General features: G+C 35.2%; 1 protein-coding gene across 1 annotated transcript in view; it reads right to left on the bottom strand.

The window, feature by feature from the left end:
- Window positions 1-1,245: 1,245 nt before the first annotated feature.
- The window catches only part of USP7 (ubiquitin specific peptidase 7), a 41,599-nt gene continuing 20,495 nt past the window's right edge, over window positions 1,246-22,349 (bottom strand). The window contains exons 12-30 of the mRNA XM_085303372.1: window positions 21,458-21,614; window positions 20,148-20,292; window positions 19,396-19,526; window positions 18,151-18,285; window positions 17,853-17,954; window positions 17,345-17,450; window positions 16,922-17,014; window positions 15,404-15,471; window positions 13,312-13,412; window positions 11,775-11,928; window positions 10,829-10,896; window positions 9,520-9,628; window positions 9,351-9,428; window positions 8,948-9,048; window positions 8,289-8,388; window positions 7,374-7,493; window positions 6,315-6,386; window positions 5,020-5,110; window positions 1,246-1,951 (exon numbers count right to left, since the gene is read on the bottom strand). Of these exons, the coding sequence (XP_085159498.1) occupies window positions 1,845-1,951; window positions 5,020-5,110; window positions 6,315-6,386; window positions 7,374-7,493; window positions 8,289-8,388; window positions 8,948-9,048; window positions 9,351-9,428; window positions 9,520-9,628; window positions 10,829-10,896; window positions 11,775-11,928; window positions 13,312-13,412; window positions 15,404-15,471; window positions 16,922-17,014; window positions 17,345-17,450; window positions 17,853-17,954; window positions 18,151-18,285; window positions 19,396-19,526; window positions 20,148-20,292; window positions 21,458-21,614 (2,038 nt within the window). The 3' untranslated portion in view covers window positions 1,246-1,844. The remainder of the gene's footprint in view (window positions 1,952-5,019; window positions 5,111-6,314; window positions 6,387-7,373; window positions 7,494-8,288; window positions 8,389-8,947; window positions 9,049-9,350; window positions 9,429-9,519; window positions 9,629-10,828; window positions 10,897-11,774; window positions 11,929-13,311; window positions 13,413-15,403; window positions 15,472-16,921; window positions 17,015-17,344; window positions 17,451-17,852; window positions 17,955-18,150; window positions 18,286-19,395; window positions 19,527-20,147; window positions 20,293-21,457; window positions 21,615-22,349) is intronic.

Raw genomic sequence — 22,349 nt, 5'->3', positions numbered from 1 at the left:
TATATAACCCCTATTAAATTTTTATTTGTAGGTCTGAGAAAAGGAAGCTTCTAAGAACTTTTTGATTTGGTTATGCATACAAGGAACACATTACAATGGGAATCTATTACTCTGTTATGAGAGCTTACCTTTAGAGACTCCAGATTTTACTTTACACCATTTATAATATTAGACTTGAGAATCTGGACCACAAAATTTTGTACAGGCAGGCAGAGTCAAGTCTACCACAACGACTCTACTACAAGCTTTACAAACAAACTAGTAAAATAATTTTCCATTCATCTTATTTGTACATGGTATGGTTCCCTCCTGGAAAACCTTGTATATCTTAAGCTCAAATGTGACTAGTTAGAAGGTCAAAACAAAATGAAAACTCCAAAACCCAAAACAATTGAACAAAAAATCCCCATAAATTCCCCCAAAACTCCAAAAACAACCAAGGTGAGGGTATACAATTGTCAAACTGAAAAAAGAAAACACACGGTTAGCAAAACCTCACAAATGAAAAAACATTTCCCAAACCCAAGGAGAGGAGAATTCTTCTTCAACGTCCATGTCATCACTCACTGAAGAAAAATTTTATAGAAAATTTTATTCAACATACAACATTTTCCAGCAAAAAAAGGCAATATACAGGAAGAGTTGTTGTACACTGCGGCTACAGAAACAAAATAAAATACTGGAAAAGAATGTAAAATTAAGTGTGAATTGCTGATTCTATCTTTACTGCACTCAAAACTAGACACGTGGCTGGCATTAGCTCCAGGAGGNAAAGGGAAAAAAAAAAAGGAAGCAGTCTGGAGACTGAAATAAAACTACACACAATGAGTATCAACATCAATGAAATTCACTTGCAGACTCACCCAACAAAATTAACCTCCAAATGTTAAATTGTACATGTTCATTCATTAAATATACAATTTCATTTTTTCTTTTTTTGTTCTTTTTCCCCTCCTTTTTTATACAAAGTCAACAGCTTACTAAACGCTAGTGAGCATGCCCTCTGTGCTAAAAGGCTATTTCTTGTGTTTTCCCCATCTCTTCCCATGTTAACTAAATTAATGATATTTATAATCCTTTCACTTGCTTTTGCCAACTTTGAGTGTCATTCTATTTGTCAGAAGATGGCATAATAAATCTCAACTGTATTTTCAATGGTTGAAAATTTAATAAAAAGACCCAAATATCTCTTTTTAGGATTCAGGGCATCCACTTGGCAAAATGGGATGCAAAGTAGTGACTAAATTAAATGAAAACTAGTTTATTAAAAAATATTCTATGTAGCTGGAGGAGACAAAAATCCCGAATAAGTGCCAACAATGTACACAATGAAGTAGAGATTGCTATTTATTGATGTGAGTTTTTTGCATTTACAAATGCACAAAAATGTCATTTAAAGTATAACTGAAGGAAATAAATCTGATGTGAGTCTAAACATAAGACTTACTAGCTGCAGTGATGGTGAATACCACACCAAGAAGGGCAGCCAGCCAGCTTATGCCATCTATAAACGTACTACAGACAAATATTTTGCCAATGTCAACTGTTCTACTAAACTCTTCCCTCATTATGCTGACAATTGCCTTGCATTACGTTTACCATAAAATAACTCTCATTGGCATCCAAGCTTTATAAAAACACCTTCATTTTGCTCAAAAAGGGCAGTCAATAGATACAGAGAAGCCAAACTGAACAGCCTCAACAAAATAAAATTAACATCAGCAGCAAATCCTCTTGCTGAAGACTTCAGATATAGTGCACGTGTACCAAAGTTCTACAGTTGTTAAAAAGGTGCACACACACACTTATGTTTGTCCCTTGCCTTGACAATCTGGTTAAGTAAGTCAGTTATGGATTTTAATAGCTTTTTCAAGGTAAGTGTAGCGACTTCTCTTTGGGGCTTTATTGAAATGGTCAAGCCCTAGCCATGGCCTTGGATGAGACATGTTGCCTAGAAAAGAGAAGAGAGAGAAAAAAAATGAAGTTTTAAGACTAMGTTGCAAACTTTCCTTTAGACAAACTACTCATGTGTGCCCTGTTTATGGTTTGCTATGAATCTTACAGCACGGAAGCCATAGGGCTGCTTTCACCACTACTGCTTTACTTTCAGTAATACATTCTACAACTACTTCTGGATCAGCTAGCTGGTTTTCATCCTCTTCAGTCACTTACAGGAGTTCACAGCAGTGCAATGTGTGCTAAAGTAAAAAAGTTGCGGTTATAATGTATCACCTCATTTAAATGGGAATATTCTTTAAATACAYGTAAAATGCAAACAGTCAGTTAACTAGGAACTCATGTAACTGACATTTTTTGAAAAAAATACAGTCATATTTAGAGTATAAGGAAAATATACAGAATTTTTCACTTGTTCAACTCAGTATTATTTTATCTATTGCTATTTTTTAATCAGTAAACAGAATCCACATACTTCTTGCAAATGGGAGAAACTCCCTTGTAAGATGTTCTCAGTGCAGAGCATCAAATGTTCTTTGAAGTGAAATGATAAAGGCAGAAACTAAAAGGCCCTACAGCAAGAAATGTACACGCCTACATTCAAACTCATCAACTACAATGACTAAAGTATAAAATACATGACCTTTTTATTTGCGTGCATCTGTATTTTTGGATGCATTTTCCTTGATCAAAATGATTTTTCTTTTTGTTTAACATAATGGTCAATGTGAAATATAAAAGAACTGACAACCTCGCTGAGATAACTTTAACAGCTTTTAAAGACAGATATGAAGTCCCACACTGTTAGCACCAGCAAAGTTAGCTAGAGGACTATTTTTAAAAAAAATGGATTTCCAGATTAGAATTTAGGGATACAATACTGTTAAAGTGTATCTTTTTAAAAGGAGACAGGGAGCTACTGTCATGCACTACTTTGATCAAATTAGAGTGCTAAAAGTTTAATTCAATCAGTTTAACGTGTTAAAATCTGACACTTTAAAAACCTATGAGCCTTGTATCTTCAAATATTATTTACATAAGAAGGCATAAGAGTATCATATTATCACCCCAACTAAGAATTTAAATAGGAATGAATTCTATCAAAGTGCATATCAAAAGAGCAACTTCCTGTAAATTCTCAAATTAAAATCCATTATTTTCAGATGCCCTAAAATTTCTTCTTCTAGCAATTGAAGTTTTCTCTTTTTCAATGTTCTGCCATGTTCTGTACTTTTGACCCACTTGGCTAATATTTCACATTGCTTTGACAATATTGCCCCTAGCTTTACATACAGAGTCCAAGAGTCTGTTTTGGATTCCCCTTCCCAGGTCTCAAAGATGACTTACAGAGCGAAATCAGGACTCTGCCTGCTCTGAACAAACAGGAGAGGGCCTAGCTGTCCATGTGGAGATGCACATCTCCAAGTTAGTCATCCAGAGACTCCTCACAGCTAGTGCAGAAAAACAGGCCCACCAGCGGGGGTAAGTTACACTTTTCTTCTGAACAGAATTGCACAGCATCACACAGAATGGTTGAGGTTGGAAGGGACCTCTGGAGATCATCGAGTCCAACTCCTCTGCTCAAGCAGAGTCACCTAGAGCACGTTGCACAGGATCTCATCCAGACAGGTTTTGAATATCTCCAGAGAAGAAGATTCTACAACCTATCTGGGCAACCTGTTCCAGAGCTCTGTCACCCTCATAGGAAAGAAGCTTTTCCTCACATTCAGGTGTTCCTATGTTTCAGTTTGTGCCTGTTGCCTCTTGTCCTGTCACTGGGCACCACTGAAAAGAGTCTACCTCTGCTCATAGATGACTTGTTCAGATGCAAACACTCAGAATTAGGCAAGTCACCTCATATTCCCAGCTGTAAGCCCTAAACCTAGCCACATAAAATGCCATTATGTGACGACTTTTTGCTAGGTTCCTGGAAAGTACTCATCAATGGTACAAGGCCTAAGAGTCTGAAGACTTTAAATTAAATGGATAGTTAAAGGATTTATTTACAATTGTTAGATAAACCAAAAGCAGAGCTTTGGGGGGGGGGTCTGGGGGGCAGCAAAGTATGATTGATGTTTGACCCTAACATACCCCATCAACAAAGAACGGAGTTCAAAACTGCCAGAAAAATAGAACTGCAAAGAGCAAGGTGTCCTCAATTTCATTTCTAGGAGACAGAGCAGCCCACAAGAACAAAAACAGGCAGTTCCCCTCTCCCCACAAAARAAAAAAACAGGCAGGGCTCTGTTGAACCCCAGTTGCCTGCAAATGCAAAAGGTGTTATTCCCAACTGGAACTCTGCATGACTATGGAGGAACTCTGGAAGATTAACTTGCTTTCTCCTCTGTGTAAGTTCCCAAGAGAATGGAGCTTTAAACATAAGTCAAGTAAACAAGATGGTGGACCACCTCCACAGACAAATTCAGGACAAAGTTGCATTTGTAGCCTGGTGAATCACTGAAGAATATCTAAATAGTATCCTATTCATGTATGTAATATTTTTGTCAGATTCTTCATATTCATTGGAGATGCAAAAAAAGAACAAGAATGTCTTCAATGAATATGAGACTTCAAATACCTCTTCACAGCACACTTAAGATACTTATGAGAATGCAATTATTATTATTATTATTATTAAGGAATAATATGAGCACATATTCCAATAGCAATGTGAGAACCAAGTGTACAAAGCATCAGATGGTCTAGTGCAAAAGTCTAGTGCAACTGACATGGTAATTCCCTTCTTGTGTAAAACATGTTCTACTGATATACGAGCCATCTGGTCACTCAAATGCAAACTTTTAAGGGATAACGTGTTTCTCTGTGAGTTAAGTAATTTATATGTATAAAATATATGTATTCTCAGACTAAGATACACACTTAACACTAAGCATGCATATAAATAGCGATTATAAATACCTGCTTAATTATCACATGACATATTTCATGTACAAAGAACAATTAATCTATTTCTGAATCCAGAGTTAAGGACAACCACATCCTAACCACTGGCAGAGTAATTTCAGGATCTCAAAAGAATAGTCAGGTTGGCTAACAACTCACCAGGTTGGGGCTCAAAATCTTTCAAGTTCACTTCATACTCATCTTCATTGAGATATTGGTGTCGGCCCATCATTACAATGGCAAATTTAAACTACAAACAGGAAGAAAACTGTTAAGATAGAGCATGAAAATAAAGCCTACAAGTCTAACTTCAGAATCTAACTTGCAGCTGGTTATGAGTGGTATTCCTCAGGGAAACTTGATACTAACGCCAAGCCTGTTCAAAAATTTTCATCAACAACCTGGACAACAGGACAGAATRAATGCTCAGGAAACCTGGACACCACCACACTGGGGGAAGTGGCTGACACATGGGAAAGCAAAGTTGCCAGTCATGCGAGCCTTGAGAATCCAAAGAAATGGGCTGACTGAAACCTTACCAAGTTCAACAGTGACAAACGCAAAGTCCTGCATATGGCGAAAACAAACACAGAACAGGCAGTAAACCCACTGCCTGGGGACAGCTGTGCAGAAGACGACCTGGGGCTCCTGGTGGACAACAAGTTTGTATGGACAGTGTCCCTGGGGGCGATGAAAGATAACCACATACCAGTCTGTATCAACAAAGGTGTAGCCAGCAGGTCAAGGAAAGTGATTATTTTCCTCTAAGCAACACTCTGGTGCAAAATAGATGGCAACAAACTGCTAGCACAGGTCCAGTAAGACAGAGGGTTAGAGCACATGCCATACTAAAAACTAAGGGAAATGGGATTCTTTAGCCCAGAGAAAAAAGACTAATTGAGACTTTCAGTCTTCTAGTGACTGAAGGGTGTTAAAGAACATAAGATAGCAGACTTTTCTCAGAGGTGCACAGCAAAAGAGCCAACTATCACAACTTGCAGCAAATGGATAATTCTGATTGCATATGGGGTGAGGGGGAGAGTCTTCACAATGATAGTTGTAAAAGTCTGAAATATGTTGTCCAGAATGTGGCAGAATTCCCATTCATATCTATCTTCAAAATGCAACTAGGGAAGGCCCTGAGCAAACTGATTCAACTTTGAAGTAAGCTTTGCTCTGAGCAGGAGGCTGGGGCAGATGACCTCTAGAGGTCCTGTTCCCTCCAGGCTTTTCTAAGTCACTTTACAGTCTTGCAGAAAAGAGTTTGATGACAACACAGAAAGTATTACTACCACACATCCTGCCTATTTTTTTCACAAAAAAAGGCACCGTTTAAGTCAACCAACTGTTCTATTAATCAAAATCTACGCTTGTGTCAAATTTATGGTATCACAGCTTTTTAAAATAAACTTAAGTCTACAAGTAGCAATAAAAATTCTTACAAACGTCATTACCTTTTCAAATTCTTTTTCTTGTATGTCCAGCATTGTCTGAATCCGCTTCATAACCTCTCTGAAGTGTTCACCCTAATGATTTCAGTAAGATTTTTAGTATCAAAAAGCTTATGAAAAAGATGCTGTTTATACTTCCTACTTCAAGCTATACTGAAATACACTGCATATCTTAACCTCAGTTATTTTCAAAATTACAGAAACGTCAACATCATCCACTGTGACATGAAATGCCATACAACTTGCTATAAACTTAATARCTCTTATCGATTCCTCATCACACTAATTGTCTCATAAGGTGACCAAGCATTTGTAATTRCATAGCACTGATATATGTAAGTCAGGTTAAAGTAAAGAAACAAAAGTTAGAAAATCAGCAGCAAGACAGAAATTAAAAAAACAAAAACAAACAAAAAAAATCTTTCCAAACATACTGCTTTTAAAAAAACTCTAAACTTGTGATTTTGCCCCCTCAATTAATAATCTCTCTCTCTCTCTCTCTCTCTTTTTAAATTAGTTTTCACTCTTGTATTAGCTTGCAGCCCTGGAAGATAAAACATGTCAAATTTTAAAAATAAGCTGAGTTACGAAATACAAAGTCATTCCAGAAAATGTTCAAGAAGGCAAACTCACTCATAAATTCATAGTAACATGTGTCTCAAAAAGCAGCCCAGTAAAAATGGCCTAAACGCTATTCTTCATTTTTGGTAACAAGTTTACACTGTATAACTAGGAATGTATTAGAAATAAGGATTCTGGTTTGTTTGTTTAATATTAAAGTTATAGGATTTTCAGTCCCTAGTTGCTCCTGAAGCCCTACTTTCTAGACATTTCACATACTCATTGAAAGACAGTCTTAGCCTTGAAGACTGAACAATCTGCATACGCAAAAGAGAACTGATGTGTGATTTAATCACTTTAATCGCTAAAACATATGTGGGGCAGAAACTTTTCTACAGGAGTTGTATTTTCCCATACACTTTTTATACTAATATTTCCCTGTACATAACTAAGAAAAATGTCAAAAATAATCCCATGGGGAAAAAGGGAGACATACTGTACCTGGTGTATCCTTAGCAAGAATGGAATTCCAAATGTCCCAAAAACCTCTTTGTGGAAATGTGCCACTGTGATTAGCATCTCATTTTCTTTATCTATATCTACCTGGTCCAGAGGAATTTCCTAGATTCAGACACAAAATTATGACTAAAAACAGCTAAAACATCCACAGAGGAAAAAAAAAATATTTAGCTGAAAGCATAAATAGTGTATTGCTACTGATGTGAAATAAATTCAATTGAAAAAAAAAAAAATCAAAAGAACCATGCTATCTGACAAAGCTTCTTCATATGAATCATCTCCAACGTGCTACATTTCGGCTTCCCCTACTCAATAAAACAGTCTCCTGGCTTTCCTGGAAGGTCTTTCTAACACAGAATCTTCCATAAGCTGTGATTGATTAATAACAATAATAAAACCACAAATCTACTCATCTTTTCATTATAGTTTTACATTGAAAACTTTTCTTCCTCGTGATCTTTGGGGAAAGTAAAAAGGTATGCAAGATAACATGCTTAGAGTAATCACACAATAAGCAACAAACTGCCTTAGAAAGCCAAATCTTAGCTGAAAAGAAAACAAACTCTTTTAGAACAACTAAGTCTACAGTGTAGAAGTGAATTATAAGCATAAAAATTTAAATCATGGGTCCCCAGACAAACCTTTGAACTACTGCTAAGCAGGCAAATGTCCTATGCACAGGAACCCTGCCAAGTGTTCACATATTGTTATAAAAACCACAYATAAAAATGAAAGAGTGGAATCATACAGGGAAGCAGAGGAAACAAAATGTTTGCAGACTGCTGTAATTATCCTGGTATTTGAAAATCAGAATACAGAACAAGGTATTTACCACTTGAAAGACTTTCTTCTCTCRAAGCTAAAGTTTCTTAGCATTTTAAAGAAAGTAGCATTTACCTCTATTCGAAACGTTCGACTTGTTGCAGGTGACAAACACTCTAACAGCTCATCTTCCTGATGGACGCCAATTATTTTGTAACTTACAATTTCTAGCAGCCTTAAAAATAAACGAACAGGGAAAGTATTAAAAAGTCAAGCCAACATTTGTTTCTCAAACCTCAGGGAAAATTAATATAGTCAGAATGTAACAGACAAATTTTCAGCTTTACCAATACAGTCTTTACTAAAAATTAAGCTGCAGACTTAGAGATAAAATTTTCGGGCTTATTGCAAAAAAGAAGTCAGTACATGCAATTATAGGACAATGGATTTATAATTTAAATGACTTTTTAAATTATTTTCAAAATGACCACTCTTTAATCCCTGAGAAATGAATAGCATGAAATATTTGCATTGAAAACAATTGTTTCACTGCGAGTTTACAATTGCCATTGACGAATCCTGTGTGTCTCTAGAATAAAACTTCATGTAATGCTAAATAATTGCATAAAATGTGAATCCGTATTTAAAAACATTCTAACAACAAGAATCCTGAGGCTCTCATCATCTTTCTTAAAATAATAACTAGTTTCCACAGCATTTAAACTGAAACGATACTCGTCCACATTAAATTCACATGATTACAGTAAAGGTAACCCAGAACCTTCCAGCTTTACCTTAATTTCCCTGAACCTTTTTCAGAGAGTTCTACAGCTTTTTTACATTCTTCTAACAGGTCCCGTACACACCCATGCTTGTCTGGATATAGTGTTATTTCCTATGTAGTGTTTAGAACAAAATAATCATTAGAAATGCTGAAAAATCTAAATAATATTAGAGCACAGAATACAGAGGATTTTTGTTTTTAGTACAAGCTCATCTTTAAAAGCCAATAATTACTAAACTGAACAACAACTTTAACTTCAAAATTTTTGTTAAGTTTTTTTTTTTAAAGTTACAACTCTGTTCTAATTCCATGTTGTCCAAAGACAATAGACTATATAAACTGCAGTATTATCACAACTGTACTGGCTTTGAAAAAGAAATGGTGACAAATAGAGTACAGTCAATCTCACTCACCTCTTCCCTAAACTGGCTATTTAGCCATATGCATTTAAAACTTCTTCTGTTTTCAAAATCAGTTATTTTCATTTTGAGCTTAAAGAAGAAAAAGAGATACACTTTAGGCATGCTTTTTACAAAGTAGAATTATTATTTTATTCACATTATAAAAAACAAAGACTCTTACTTGTTGATAGTAAAGTTTCTTAGGTTGCCTAGGCTTGAAGAACTGGAGAAGATCTCTTAAAGTACCTTCATAATTATGTCTAAGAGGATTACCAGGGCCATCCCTATAACTGCAAAAGAAAAAAGGAAAACTGAAATGTCTCTCTACAATCCATCACTGCACAGTAAATCAAAATATTAAGTACATTTTTATTTCTGGCTACCAGTTGCCAGAAATTAAATGCCTATACAATCAAAGCAGCATTATACTCAGCACTTCAATGATTTTTAAAAATATATGCAAGTGTATGGGAACATAAATACCACACCCTGTATGTTAACTCTTTTGATGTTTACAAGCTCACCTTTAATCCTTCAGGGTGGCAGATCTACATTCCTCTGAAACTACTACTACGGGAGCACTAAAATGACATGCTTTAGATTGTGAAAGGTTAATTTGTGGATTTGCCATATGGTTTTGCCATATGGCAAAACAAAATTCCAGCTTGACCACAGTACAGCAAGCTATAGAGAGTTACTCATATTGGGACAGGCTTATTAATGAAAGGAGATATCTACAGGTTAACAAAGAGCACCCTACATTTGCATGAATATAAAAGCTGATATAAAATTTTTGTGTGCATTATTCCTGCAATATATTCAGAGCATAACTCCTAATATACTATTTTCTACTACCTTTTCAATTTTCTATAGATTCATTCCAGTTTTACACAGCTGTGCCAGGGTACGCCACTCTAACCAGAACTGCCCCTTTTAGCAGTAGTAAACTTACTAGATCAGCTCAGCCATCTCTGAAAACCCTCATATGCAGACTTTCAGAAAAAGAATAATTAAAAAAGTCAAATAGCTCTTCCATTTAAACTTATAATATGTAACAACAGCAAAAAACACTATTCTTATGTATATTTGTTCACGGTTTCCTCCATTCTACAGAGCTGTATTCACTGAAATAGCACTTCCTGACCGCTTAATAATTTAACAGCTTTGCCCTGTAGAGAAAGGCTTAAAAGCAATGAACAGTTTTAGAAATTTAGTGTAAATAATGATTTTAAATTTATCTTTTTTCAGTGATGCTTACTGAATTTATTACAAAATTTCAAAAACCTGGAGCCCCTAGAGTCAGCCACTCTATTTCTTTAAACTGTCTATGCCATTCATTGTATATGACAAAATGCTAATATTTTACTAGTGAAGAATTAATTTGTAATGTGGAAGAAGCTATGAAATAACTGTAACATACATATTTTTGGTCAAAATATTTTAAAGAATATTTCAAACACAGAACACTATACTTACAAAATTCTACTTACCCTTGGGACTTGAAAAACTGTAATAGCATTGGATCTGTATTAAGTCTTTGTGCAACTGTCTTTGCAACCTGTGAAATAATTTTTTTTCTTTTAAGATCTAGATTATTTCAAACAGCTGATATTGCTCTATGATGATTCACAATACTACTTATAGAACATTAGGCTATAGTAATTCTGAAAAAAAGCCCCTTATGCCCACTTTCCCAAGGCAACTGTAGGAAAACTACAGAGATCAAAATCTACTCAGTTGCTAAATACATCAGCCAAATTATTACTTTTTACAGTTTCATTGTCCCTTTTTCTTCTAATTATCTCATCGTCACCTTTTACCTTTATGCATACAACAGAATAAATCTAGTGCCACTGAGCCTTGAACAACATTGTGCAAATGAAAAAACAATGCAGTTTGGTCTACAAATTTTGTTTTTTGGTGAAACTAAAACCATAAAATAGATTTGGCTGACCAGTCTTTTAATAGCTAAATAAACTGAGTAAGTTTTACAAGTCACTCAGAAAGCAATCCTGTAATTTCATTATTAAAATAACATTTTCCAGGGCAGAATAGCATGTCAAGAAAAAGTAAGTAGCTCTTATTAATAAAAATAAAATAATCCTGTGCAGAAGTCACTTAAGTAATATTGCTATAATATTAAATAAAAATATTAAAATAATTAAAATTAATACTAATGTATTAATTAAAAATAATTTTTTGCAGAAATCTTTTTCTCAACTGGAAGCAAAGTTGTCTTTAACAATATTAAAATTATTAAATATTTATTCTCACAAACATCAGCAGCTTAAGTTTTTCATGACACAATGCAAAAAAAACTTAAAAAACTTAATAGAATTACTCTTTCAAAAACTAGGTGTAATGTGCTGGTGAACTAATGCAGAAGTAACTTTTGTAACAAGGAAACAAATGCATAGAAACAAATAGGATACATACCTGAAAGTAATTCATCCTATTGGATAAAGTAACAACAAATCCAGGGTCATTGGGGATGGTTTTATCACAGAAAATGACATCCACACGATGATATAGGTCTCTGAAGTATTCTTTAGCTGTTGGTAGTTCACTGTTATCATTTTCTGGGTCATCCCTACAAGAGCAGACAAATGGAATCATTACATACCATACTGTTACACATACAAATGGCTAGGGCTTTATAAAATATCTTCTACAGTAAGTCAGCAACAGTTCAGAAATACAGAAATGCAGTTAAGAAACCTTTTTAAAGAGCCGCCACTCATACACAATAGGTCTAATATAGTCAGTAGCGATCCACACCCTTGTATATATCTGTGCTGTGCAAGAGCAAATGTACTTACACAGTATGGTCACTTATTTGATAGTTCGGCAATAAATTGATCCTACTTGTTTCACAGAAGTATTCTAGCAGTATTCTTGCCCTCCCTCATCACCCCTGGCACATTAGTGCATGCCTCTGCAGTGTAATCCCTGCCAAAACTTTATGTAAACTCCCGCATTYGTGACTTTGCACAGTGGTCAGATGCACAATAGCACCCCTTGAAGGACAGAGGCAAAACATCTGCACAGATGCTGGTTTGGGTCACTACTGACTGGTACCCTATCTTCTCAGCAGAGAAATAGCACCAGGGTACAAGCTGTGCACTTACCCAAAAGTCAGCAGCCAGCCAAAGGTGCATAACACCAACTGGGTCAACAGGGAATGCGAGTTCCAAGGCATGACATGAGAAATACATTCATCTCACATAATCTGGGGTAAGAGTGCTGAAGATAGACTAGCTCGCTTCCACCCACTGTCAGCCCATGGAGAGAAACAGAGCAACACAGTTGGGTGTGACCATCAGGAGTGAGAGCATAGAAATGCTGATTTATAACCCTGACAAGCTTAAGAAAGATCCCTTTAATGGATATAAGATACAGGAGTTCTCCTTCTGCCTTGGAGAAAGCTCCAGTTGAAGGACCAGTACACCTGAGTCGCGTATGCTCAGGTGAATCAGGAGCGTCTCATCACTGTAGATCAATATGGAACTTATTGTGAGCATGAATAAAAAGAAAAAAGAAAGCAGTTTAGTTCTAGGCTGAAAGGACCTCCAAGTCAAGAGCCTTGTCATGGTACAGAGCCTAACAACTGAAATGCAGGTAGGCTCTTCAGTGTCTGATTTATGGTGGCTCCAGGTAAAAAGCTGCAGGACATGGATGTATTGCTGAATCATACCCTTTGATAATAATAAGACCTATTTTAGTAATTATGAGTACTAAGTCTTCTACACTATGATGAAGACTTCTTTTCCTTAAATAATATGTTGTGATAATTACAATACTAAGAAGATTTATTCATTTTCCCTTTGAACAATCAAATGAGAAACACTGCGAATTTGTCTGTTGTTAGAAAACTACACTTGGTCTTATTAGAACTGCTAAACTGAATGAAATTCTGCACTCAAAGTGAACCAGGTGATTTAACTGCAATAAGTTGGCTCCTTAAAATACATACTTCTGAAACACTATGATGTCACCATCCATGAGTTCATCAAGAGCCTTATCAAGAGATACATCATAGTCTTGAATCCTTTCTGTTAAATTGGGTTTAACTTCCTGCAATAATAATAATAAAAAAAAAATGTTGATCTCATAGAACAACTGAAAAGACAAAATAAATAAAATAAAGTCACAACAGTAAAGAAAACATAAAGCAAGGTAACTGGTATCTTATTTGTATATTAATCTTAACTAAGGTCCAGATAAATGTCTTTTTCTGATACAGCCAACTACTTTTTTTTTTAATCGTTTACTTTAAGATTCTCTTTCAAGTTGTCTTAATTTATGAAGCATTTTAGCATTCAGTATTATCTTGTCACTATTCAAGATTTTTCAAAATTCAGAGATTTTTACTGATGCAGCTCTCAGAATGATGGAGAAAACTGATTACAGTTGCTTATTTAGATAGCACAGAATTCTTGCACAGTAATACATTTTTATTTTTAAAAAAGGAAAGACAGATTAAATACTTTCACACTAGAAAATATGTACATTTAGATTATGTATTTATATTTGTAGGTTAACTTCTTGGGATAAAAGCACTCCTGTCTAAACAAACTGGAATCAAACTGCAACCTTCACCTATACAGGATAAAAAGTGTTTTGCATATTGTAAGAGGCATGCGATTTTTGAAACCAAATATATACAGAAGTACCTGACAGTTCTGCTTTTTAGCATGAAACTGTGTGCGCACCCCTGAAACCACCAGAAAGTAGCATGACTGCTAACAAAAAGCACAGTAAAAGCAATTCCTTATTTTTACTATAGCAAGGACTTTGCTTTGGCAAGATCTGCACCATCAGCACTCAATAAATACAGGAATTATAAAGGTTTACTATTTCTGTATTTGGGCAGAAATATGTTAACAGACTTTTGTCTGCTAACTTCTAACTTAGGGAAGGAAACAGCAKATGCAGTATTTTCTCAACTCAGTTGTCTAAGACGGACACTGGAAATATAATGGCTAATAATGTTAGCAGCATTAGCTCCTCTAAGCGACTCAGGACATGCACATGCTCAGTTAACTTCAAAACAGATTTAAAATTAAGTAACTTAAATGTGCAATTTTTTAAAACAAAAAATTTCTACATGAAGTCCTCCATGAACAACTTTGCTGCTAATACTAACTGCTCACACTCCCTTGCAGCACTGTAGACTTCAAAGCTACAAAATTGAGAGTGCTTATGATTTTAAATTACTGTTACGAGCAACCTCCTCTTAACCATTTTTTTTCTGAACTACAGAATACAGAAGACAAAAATATTGCTTTAGAATACCGTTACCTTTGAGTCATAATACCAAGGGAACTCAATTCTTTGGCTCTTGAGGAGAAGGGACTAGTTTGTCAGTGTMGTATTAACAATTCCATGGCTCAAACGGTATCATAACATATATATAACTTATTATTAGCTCTTATGWACCTTTCAGATTCTGGCCTTTCATTTGCAAACAAACCATCACCACTTAGTTTCTTTTAAACTGACTGAAAGGCAAGAACTCCAGAAAGGTACCTAGGTATATATTTTACAACAGAATACAGTAAAATAGATGTAGAATTTCAAAAGTTCAGAAATATGCAATTTTAGTTTTGCACAGAATAATTTCTGTTTGAAGGGACCACTGGAGGGCTTTAGTCTGACCTCCTGTTCAAAAGCAGGGCCAACTTCCAAGTCAGAACAGGTTGCTCAGGACCCTGCTCCCTCAATTTCTGAAAGCRTCTAYGGATGGAGATTCCATGTCTCTGAATCASCTGCTCCAGCACTAAGTGTCCCCTATTCAAGGGTTCCCTTCAGGGTGAGGGACTGTATTTTTAAGACTGACACAACATTGGGTTTAACCACTGTGTCTGTTTTAGAGGAGACAGTTAAGTCACACCTGCCATATTAGGCTTTGCAGTCCTACCTACTTGTATATTCAAAGTGTTACCTAGAGAATGCTTTCCTTGTAATTCTTTTAAGTTTAGAATGTTCTGAACATAGCAATTTATCCTTAAAGAAAAATTTCTACTGGTACACTGATTATAACTTTTCTAATAAATAATCCAAACCTCATAGAGGATAAGGTTAGTTTCTTGTGGAAATCCTGCTCTCTCACACATAACTGGAAGCAAGTCACCTATTGGAAAAGAAAAAAAGTGTGAAATGCATTGCAGCTTTGGCTGCTAGAGAGAGTTGTTTGCAGGAAAAAGTGAATTTTTTTTTTCAACCCCGGTTAAGCAGTTTAAAAACAGCTGAGAAAGGGAACTACTAGGTTAAAGCTTCCCATACTTTGATTCAACTCAAACACAGGCTTTAAGTTTCCTTCCATTTCACCTGAACAAAACAAAACAGACAGATATGCAAGACCGTCCAAGAACATACAGATTGAATAACACTGCTCCTCCTCTTAGAGAGATTTTCATCTCTCTTAAAAAGAAAAAAAAAATCACACAGTTAAAATACAAAAATTGAAAGCATGTGCAAGTTATCAGAATAAGACTTTTGAAATGACAAATCAAAGCATTTCTACTCAGTGGCCATTTGCTAAATTTATTAAACGCATCCATGTGAAAACTCACAATTAAACTCTCAGGCTGCTATTTTGAAAAGTGTACAAAGAGCGTTACCTAAACCTTTAAAGTACACGTCACAAAATAACCTAACTGAAATTAAAGAAGGAGGAAAAACAGGGAACTATAGCATAACCCCAAATTGGTCAGTAAGTTTGAAACAGGCCCATTATGTTCAGCAATACATAGTTGACACTGTAAACCTGGAACAAAATTTAACTGACAGCCAACACCACTGGGTAAAGGCTATGTCTCAGCCTTGCAGGTGGTTTCACTGACACATTGTGAGGAAGAGAAWTTCATCAGAGCACAAGCATTAGTGTTGGGAGAAACTTAAATTTCAGCTTTCAGGCTGCAATTTACCTGGAGACCATCTGTGTTCATGCACCAGCATTTGATAACACTGAATTGTTTCTGGTTTGGAAGGGTAGAAGGGAAGGAAGTCCCTTCCCTGCTCCTTTTTTTTTTTACCCCCACCTCAACAGATGAGTTATTTCATTGATGCAACTTACACCAAGGACCACAGAGAGACCAGGAGAACTGAGGGCTGCCCTAACTGCAGAAGCGGAGGTGGGGAGAAAGGGTTTGTACAGGGCTGAGAATCTTCTGAAATGATATTCTCACCATTCTTCAATCCTAAACTTCTCAAAAACATATACGAACTTTAAAGCCAAGCTAGACCCTCAAACTCTATCCTCATTACRTACAGGTGACCTCCTTTTTATTGTAACATTACATGTAACAGTAAGAAAACAGTGCAAGGAAAAGAGAAAAAGTAGGTAAAGCTTTAGCAATGTGGTAAATCTTGCACATCTTCTGCGCTACAAAAATACAYCTAAAATATATTACATAATTAATTTTAAAATAAAAGGTGTACTTGTACAGAACAGCCAGACAGAAGCACTATTAGTCTCCAAATTGCAGCACTTGATTTCAATGATAAAATTAGTATTAAAAAAAAATCTATTATATTAAAAAATTTCAGCTACAATAATGAAATTGAATTTCAGAACTCACGTATTTTACAGGATATAGGTGTGTAGATATGTCCACAATAATTCAAACTCCGAGTTTTCGGATCATACATCTTCAGAAACAACATTACATCATCTACAAATTAAGAAGCCAGAATTAATTTTAGAGTAAGGCTTATTTGAGCACACCTGGAAAAAATAATCTTTTTTCTTTAAAATATTACAAAAATATGTCTTTGATTTACAACTGATGTTCTTAGAATATTATTATGTACTAAATTTATATATATACACCTATATATATAAACTCTATTCAATGATTCTAAAACCATTTGAAACATGTTGAGGGAGGAAAAAAGAACATGAGAAAAGCAACAGCACTGCAATTCGATGAAGACATCGATGACATCATACGAGCAAAATAAGAGTATTTTGTATTTACTCAAGTTTTAGCATATACGCTTACGGTCTTTATCGAACTTGGGTAATGTTGCTCCAGTAGCAGCCATCTCTGGATCTACTGTTTCCAAAAATATTGTCCATGGATTTTCATTGTCACTGAGCTCAATCATCTAGTTACAAATATGTGGAAAAAAGAAGAAAAAACACTGTAGAATATAGTAGAATTTGATATCTGCATTTTGATCAGACACACAAGAATTTTATGATATATTTTATTATTTTTTCTGATATTTAAGTGCAACATTCTATTTTAAGCAATACACCTGACTAAACTGAGCATTTTTGCCCAAATACTGGAAGGACTCAAGAGACATTTWTGTCTAAAAACTAACACACAAATTGTGATCATGTGTTCTCTTTATGGAAGTAAAAGCATCCACCAAATTCTCTCCCCTCCTCCACATAGTATCAATCCACCGAATCTCAAATCTTCTCAAAGAACAAACTTTTAGTGGGAACTGAGACTCATGGATAACATACAGAAATAACGTCCTCTGTCAGTGGATAGTTACCGTTTTATTGCCGTCTGCTTCATTATCTAACATCGCAGGTCTTTTTGTTCCATTACTTCTAGCTTGCATTGGCCATAATCTGATTTGATCCTGTGGAAATCCCTACAATATATAATAATTGTGACAGAGAAAAGAAAAAAAAAAAGAAGATTAAGTTCATTTACTAAACTCAGTCGAAACTAATCCATTTTAAAAAGCTCTAAATAATGATTGAATGCTGATGATACCTGGAGAAAATAAAGACTATTAAGTGAATATAATGTAATAAAATACAGATAGTGCACTACAGAAAACTCACCATTGTTTGAGAAAGATTTTGAACAAATTCCGTAAGCGTGGAGTTTTTTAATACTTTGAAAACAGTGTATTTCACTTTTTCTTCATCATACATATCATTGCCTTGGTGGCCACAGAACTGATCCTCTGCCACGATCTGAAAATTTACATTTAAAGGTTACTATTCATATTAACTCAGCTGCAGAATATTATACCTTTTTTGATGACGCTTTGCTATGTAACATCACTGGCTTACTGGATAGCGTTACACTGTATATACAAATTGCATTCTTCTGAAGGAAAATTTGCAAGAATGTAGGATATAATGAAATCAGAAAATCATGATAGTCCCATCAATGTAAATAATTAAAATACACCAATTCTGACAAATCCCCAAAAATAAAAAGCCAGTGACACTTAGATCCCTACCGAAGTGTCCCTATCATGGAAACATGTACACAAACAATCCTGGCATTTGAAAAAGGCTATGTAATTATTTCACTAGTGTAATGCAAGGAAGACGCACTAAAAGGTTTCTTGTACCCATCACAGTCCTCATGCAGTCTCTGCCTACAGAAGAAAAGACTGCACAACTCTGCCAATTTTTCTATTGACAACAGCTCTACTGTAAATCTCGTGTAGAATAAGCTGAACTTTACTGGTGTTTCTCCTTATGAACACCAGAAAGGACACACCACGGGAACACTGGGGCAGCAGAAAAGTTTTTTTCTTCAGCCAGATGGGCTCTGGAAAGAACCATAAACAGGGTTCCTTAAGGCAATTCCTAACAATCTAGTCCATCTGGCTTTTCCAAAAAGAAATTATTGCAAATATAAGCATTCTTCTCCTTAAACTTGATGAGCTCCTTTTGGCAGAAGTCCAGGAATGTAACATATGGCTAGATATATTCTAATTTTAGAAAATAATTCCTGAAGGAGATAAAAGTGTAGTGGCAGCACAGCCATTTAATATAATCTAGTACCTTTCTTTTCACCTGAATTTACTATTTTTACTTATAAGCACATAGTTTTTCCCACACTTCTACAGAAAACAGAAATGACCCAAAAAACTGTCAATCCCAGTGGTATACCGCTTGTTTCATTGGGACTTAGTGCAGGGGTGAATACACGTATAAGCACTAAAATTCCACTCAGTTTCACTTCAAATGCTAGTTACAAACAAATACAAAAACTGAAAATCAAGTTTTGTCTTGGGTGGCTCAAAAATTTTAATAGTAAGTTACTTGCAATTCAGTTCAAAAGCTGACCTGCACTTGCATATAGAGGTGAGCTTCCTGCCTTTCTTTCCTCTTCTGAGCCTCTATTCTTTTTTCTTCTTGTAGCCTTTCTACAAGTTGTTGAGGAATATCATGGTCCGTGACAGGCTGCAAAACCTCACCTACAACGCAGATTTTGTGACATCATTTCAAATTTATGTCAGAGTTTTCATATACACTTGACACTCCACTGATCTGAAGTCAAAGACAGCTATCTTCATCTTTTAATTAAAAACACTATATGATATCATCATGCTTTGGCAAAAGCACCACTTACTATCCTGAGCCAAGAAGCTCTACTTTCATGAAACATGTATCATGTCACCTTGAATTAAACATTCATTTTATGATTAAAAAATTATCCACTACTGCTCAACTTTCTGAAATACACATATTTGCATCTATCAGTTGGATCTAGTTTCCATCACTCCAGTTAAAAGTCACTGTCATTTTTCAATTCTATAAAACATTCCAGGCTAAAGGACTCTGCAGACACACACACTTGCCTTACTGTGCTGAGACAAGGCAATGCTCAAGTAGATCAGTCTTTCCAGACTGAGAGAGAAGCTAGTTGATCCCCCAGAATCTGTAAATTCTAGCTATGCCTAATGAAACTATTCTTATACCAAATAGACTTTTGCATAGCAAGGTTGTCAACAACTCAAAAGTAAAATATGACCCTGAACCCCTGTATTTCTGCACATCAATCTAACCTGGAACACACGCAGACAGAGTATACATACTTAATTTTGATTCCCTGATGTAAACCARCATGTACGCATTAGTACAATGCCGTACAGACAAGTCGTCGTCATGACCTCCATAATTGTGTTCAATTGCTTCTTCCTTTGTACATCTTGATACAACATCGTCATCAAATTTACACCACTAGGGAGAAAATTTTATATAAATATAATTTTACACACAAAAATATGTTCTTGAATCATAACTTAATTCTATTTCTGGCTTGTCTTTCAGCTCATTGAAGTGCCTAAAATTTCTCTTAAAGTAACATGTTAAAAAAAAAATACAAAAAGACACGAACATCTAGTTCAGTACAACTTTTGCAGCCTGCTAAATTCAACTCAGCATAAGGAAGGCAATGAATCACCAAGACATTACTAAAATATTTGAACATTTTTACACAGAATATCAGAAGACTTCAGCCACATAATTATTCAGATAATTTATCTTAAGGTTATTATTCAAATATACTGCATTTCTGTATGAAGTTCAGATAATTGACCTCATCTGTTGTAAAAGAAAATACAAGCAGTGATGCATAAGATATGCAATTAATATTTGTAAATTTAAAGTATTTTACAGCAAATTGAAATAAAACCATTCCAAACAGCAACTTCATTAGTATAGAATCTGCTATGGAATTAAGAATGAAAGATGGACAGCAACAAATTAATAGAAAAATCTGACCACTAATTTTACTACTGAGTCATGCACACACAAAAATAGGAAACTCGAGAAAACAGGCATCTGACTTAAAAACATCCAATCCATTCAAGTCACCTAAAGCTGCAACAGTGGGACATGCAAGAAAAGCGGACTCTGCAGTCACAGAACTGTTAGAAACATTGATGTTTGCTTCAGTGTAAAGGCATTCTAACAAAATACTGGATAGAATTTGCTCGCCAATAGGTATAAGCACACATGATTGAAGGGATTCCCTTAGTTAATGCCTTTGGCCAAAAGCCAACCGTAAATATGAATCTGCTCCTCTTAAGAAGGCATGTGACTAATGCTTCCAACTGACAGCTCCTCCTTCAAGAGCAAAAATTATAAATGAGGGCTGCTGGTTTGGCTTCTGTTTTAATATACAAACCAAGTTTCCCAAATGCATTAGAATAAGTGCTGTAAGAAAAAAAATTGTCAAACTAAAAACTGCATCAAACATGGATTTCATTCGTCCATGAAGTGAGCGTACCAGCATGCTATCTCTTCTGTTAGGAAACAAAAATTCCAAAGATGTGACCATTACGAAAATTACAAGGATATATTTGCAAAACACAAATACATTCAGTTGGTTTTCAATACTCACTTTGCCATCCCCCTTTGGATTTAAGTAAACAACATAATGTCCACCATGGTTATCTCCACTGTGTACTAGAACTGCATGAAGAATGTAATTAGCAGGATCTTTAGGATCTGTTTTTTGCAAAAATTCATCTAGTGGCAACTGTTCAGGAAATTCAAACCTAGTTTGGAAAAGAATTAAGACARTTTTATTTGTACTTGAGACAAGGAACATCCTATTATTATGCTGAAGGACATCAATACTTACCCTCAAAGCAAGCTAAGAGAATAAACAAGCTACAATTATAATGCCATTTCTATCTGAGATATATTGCATATAGTGGCAGATTTCATATTATCTTAACAGGGAAAAAGATGATCTTTATAGGCACATGACAAAAATTATGCCCTCAGTAACAACAATGAAAATGCAAGGGTATTTTAACCAAAATAAAGGTACTGTGTCAAGAGGAAAGAGCATCTATAGCTCAAAAACTATTATTCGCTAGCACACAAGTGCAGCTCTTCCAGCACAGATGCCACTGACTGGAATGTTAGTTTTAAACATCTTCCAAGTGCTGAAGTCTCACTTTCTTTTTTATTGCTGAAACTGTTTAATTCTTCTTATTATTAAATTCTTATTTAATTCCCAAACAAAAGCACATCATCTTGGGTAATTATCAATCTTCAGAGATAATGAGTGGGCATGGAAATATATGGAGGAAAAGTGAAGGACTACTTATTCATCCTACTTATTCTTGGGGCAGCCTATAGGAACATACCAACTTTCCACAGATGGCACAAAGAACGTTCAACAGATCACATATATATGTGTGTATATATATATATATATATATATATATATATATTAAAAAAAAAACTCCACATGCATTTATTTACCTCATATCCTAGATAAC

This window comes from Rhea americana, unplaced genomic scaffold (assembly GCF_003343005.1).
Source record: "Rhea americana isolate MKP2758 unplaced genomic scaffold, rheAme1 scaffold_10, whole genome shotgun sequence".
NCBI lineage: Eukaryota > Metazoa > Chordata > Aves > Rheiformes > Rheidae > Rhea > Rhea americana.
Note: the sequence above shows the minus strand (reverse complement) of the source record. Positions and strands in the feature narration are given on the sequence as shown.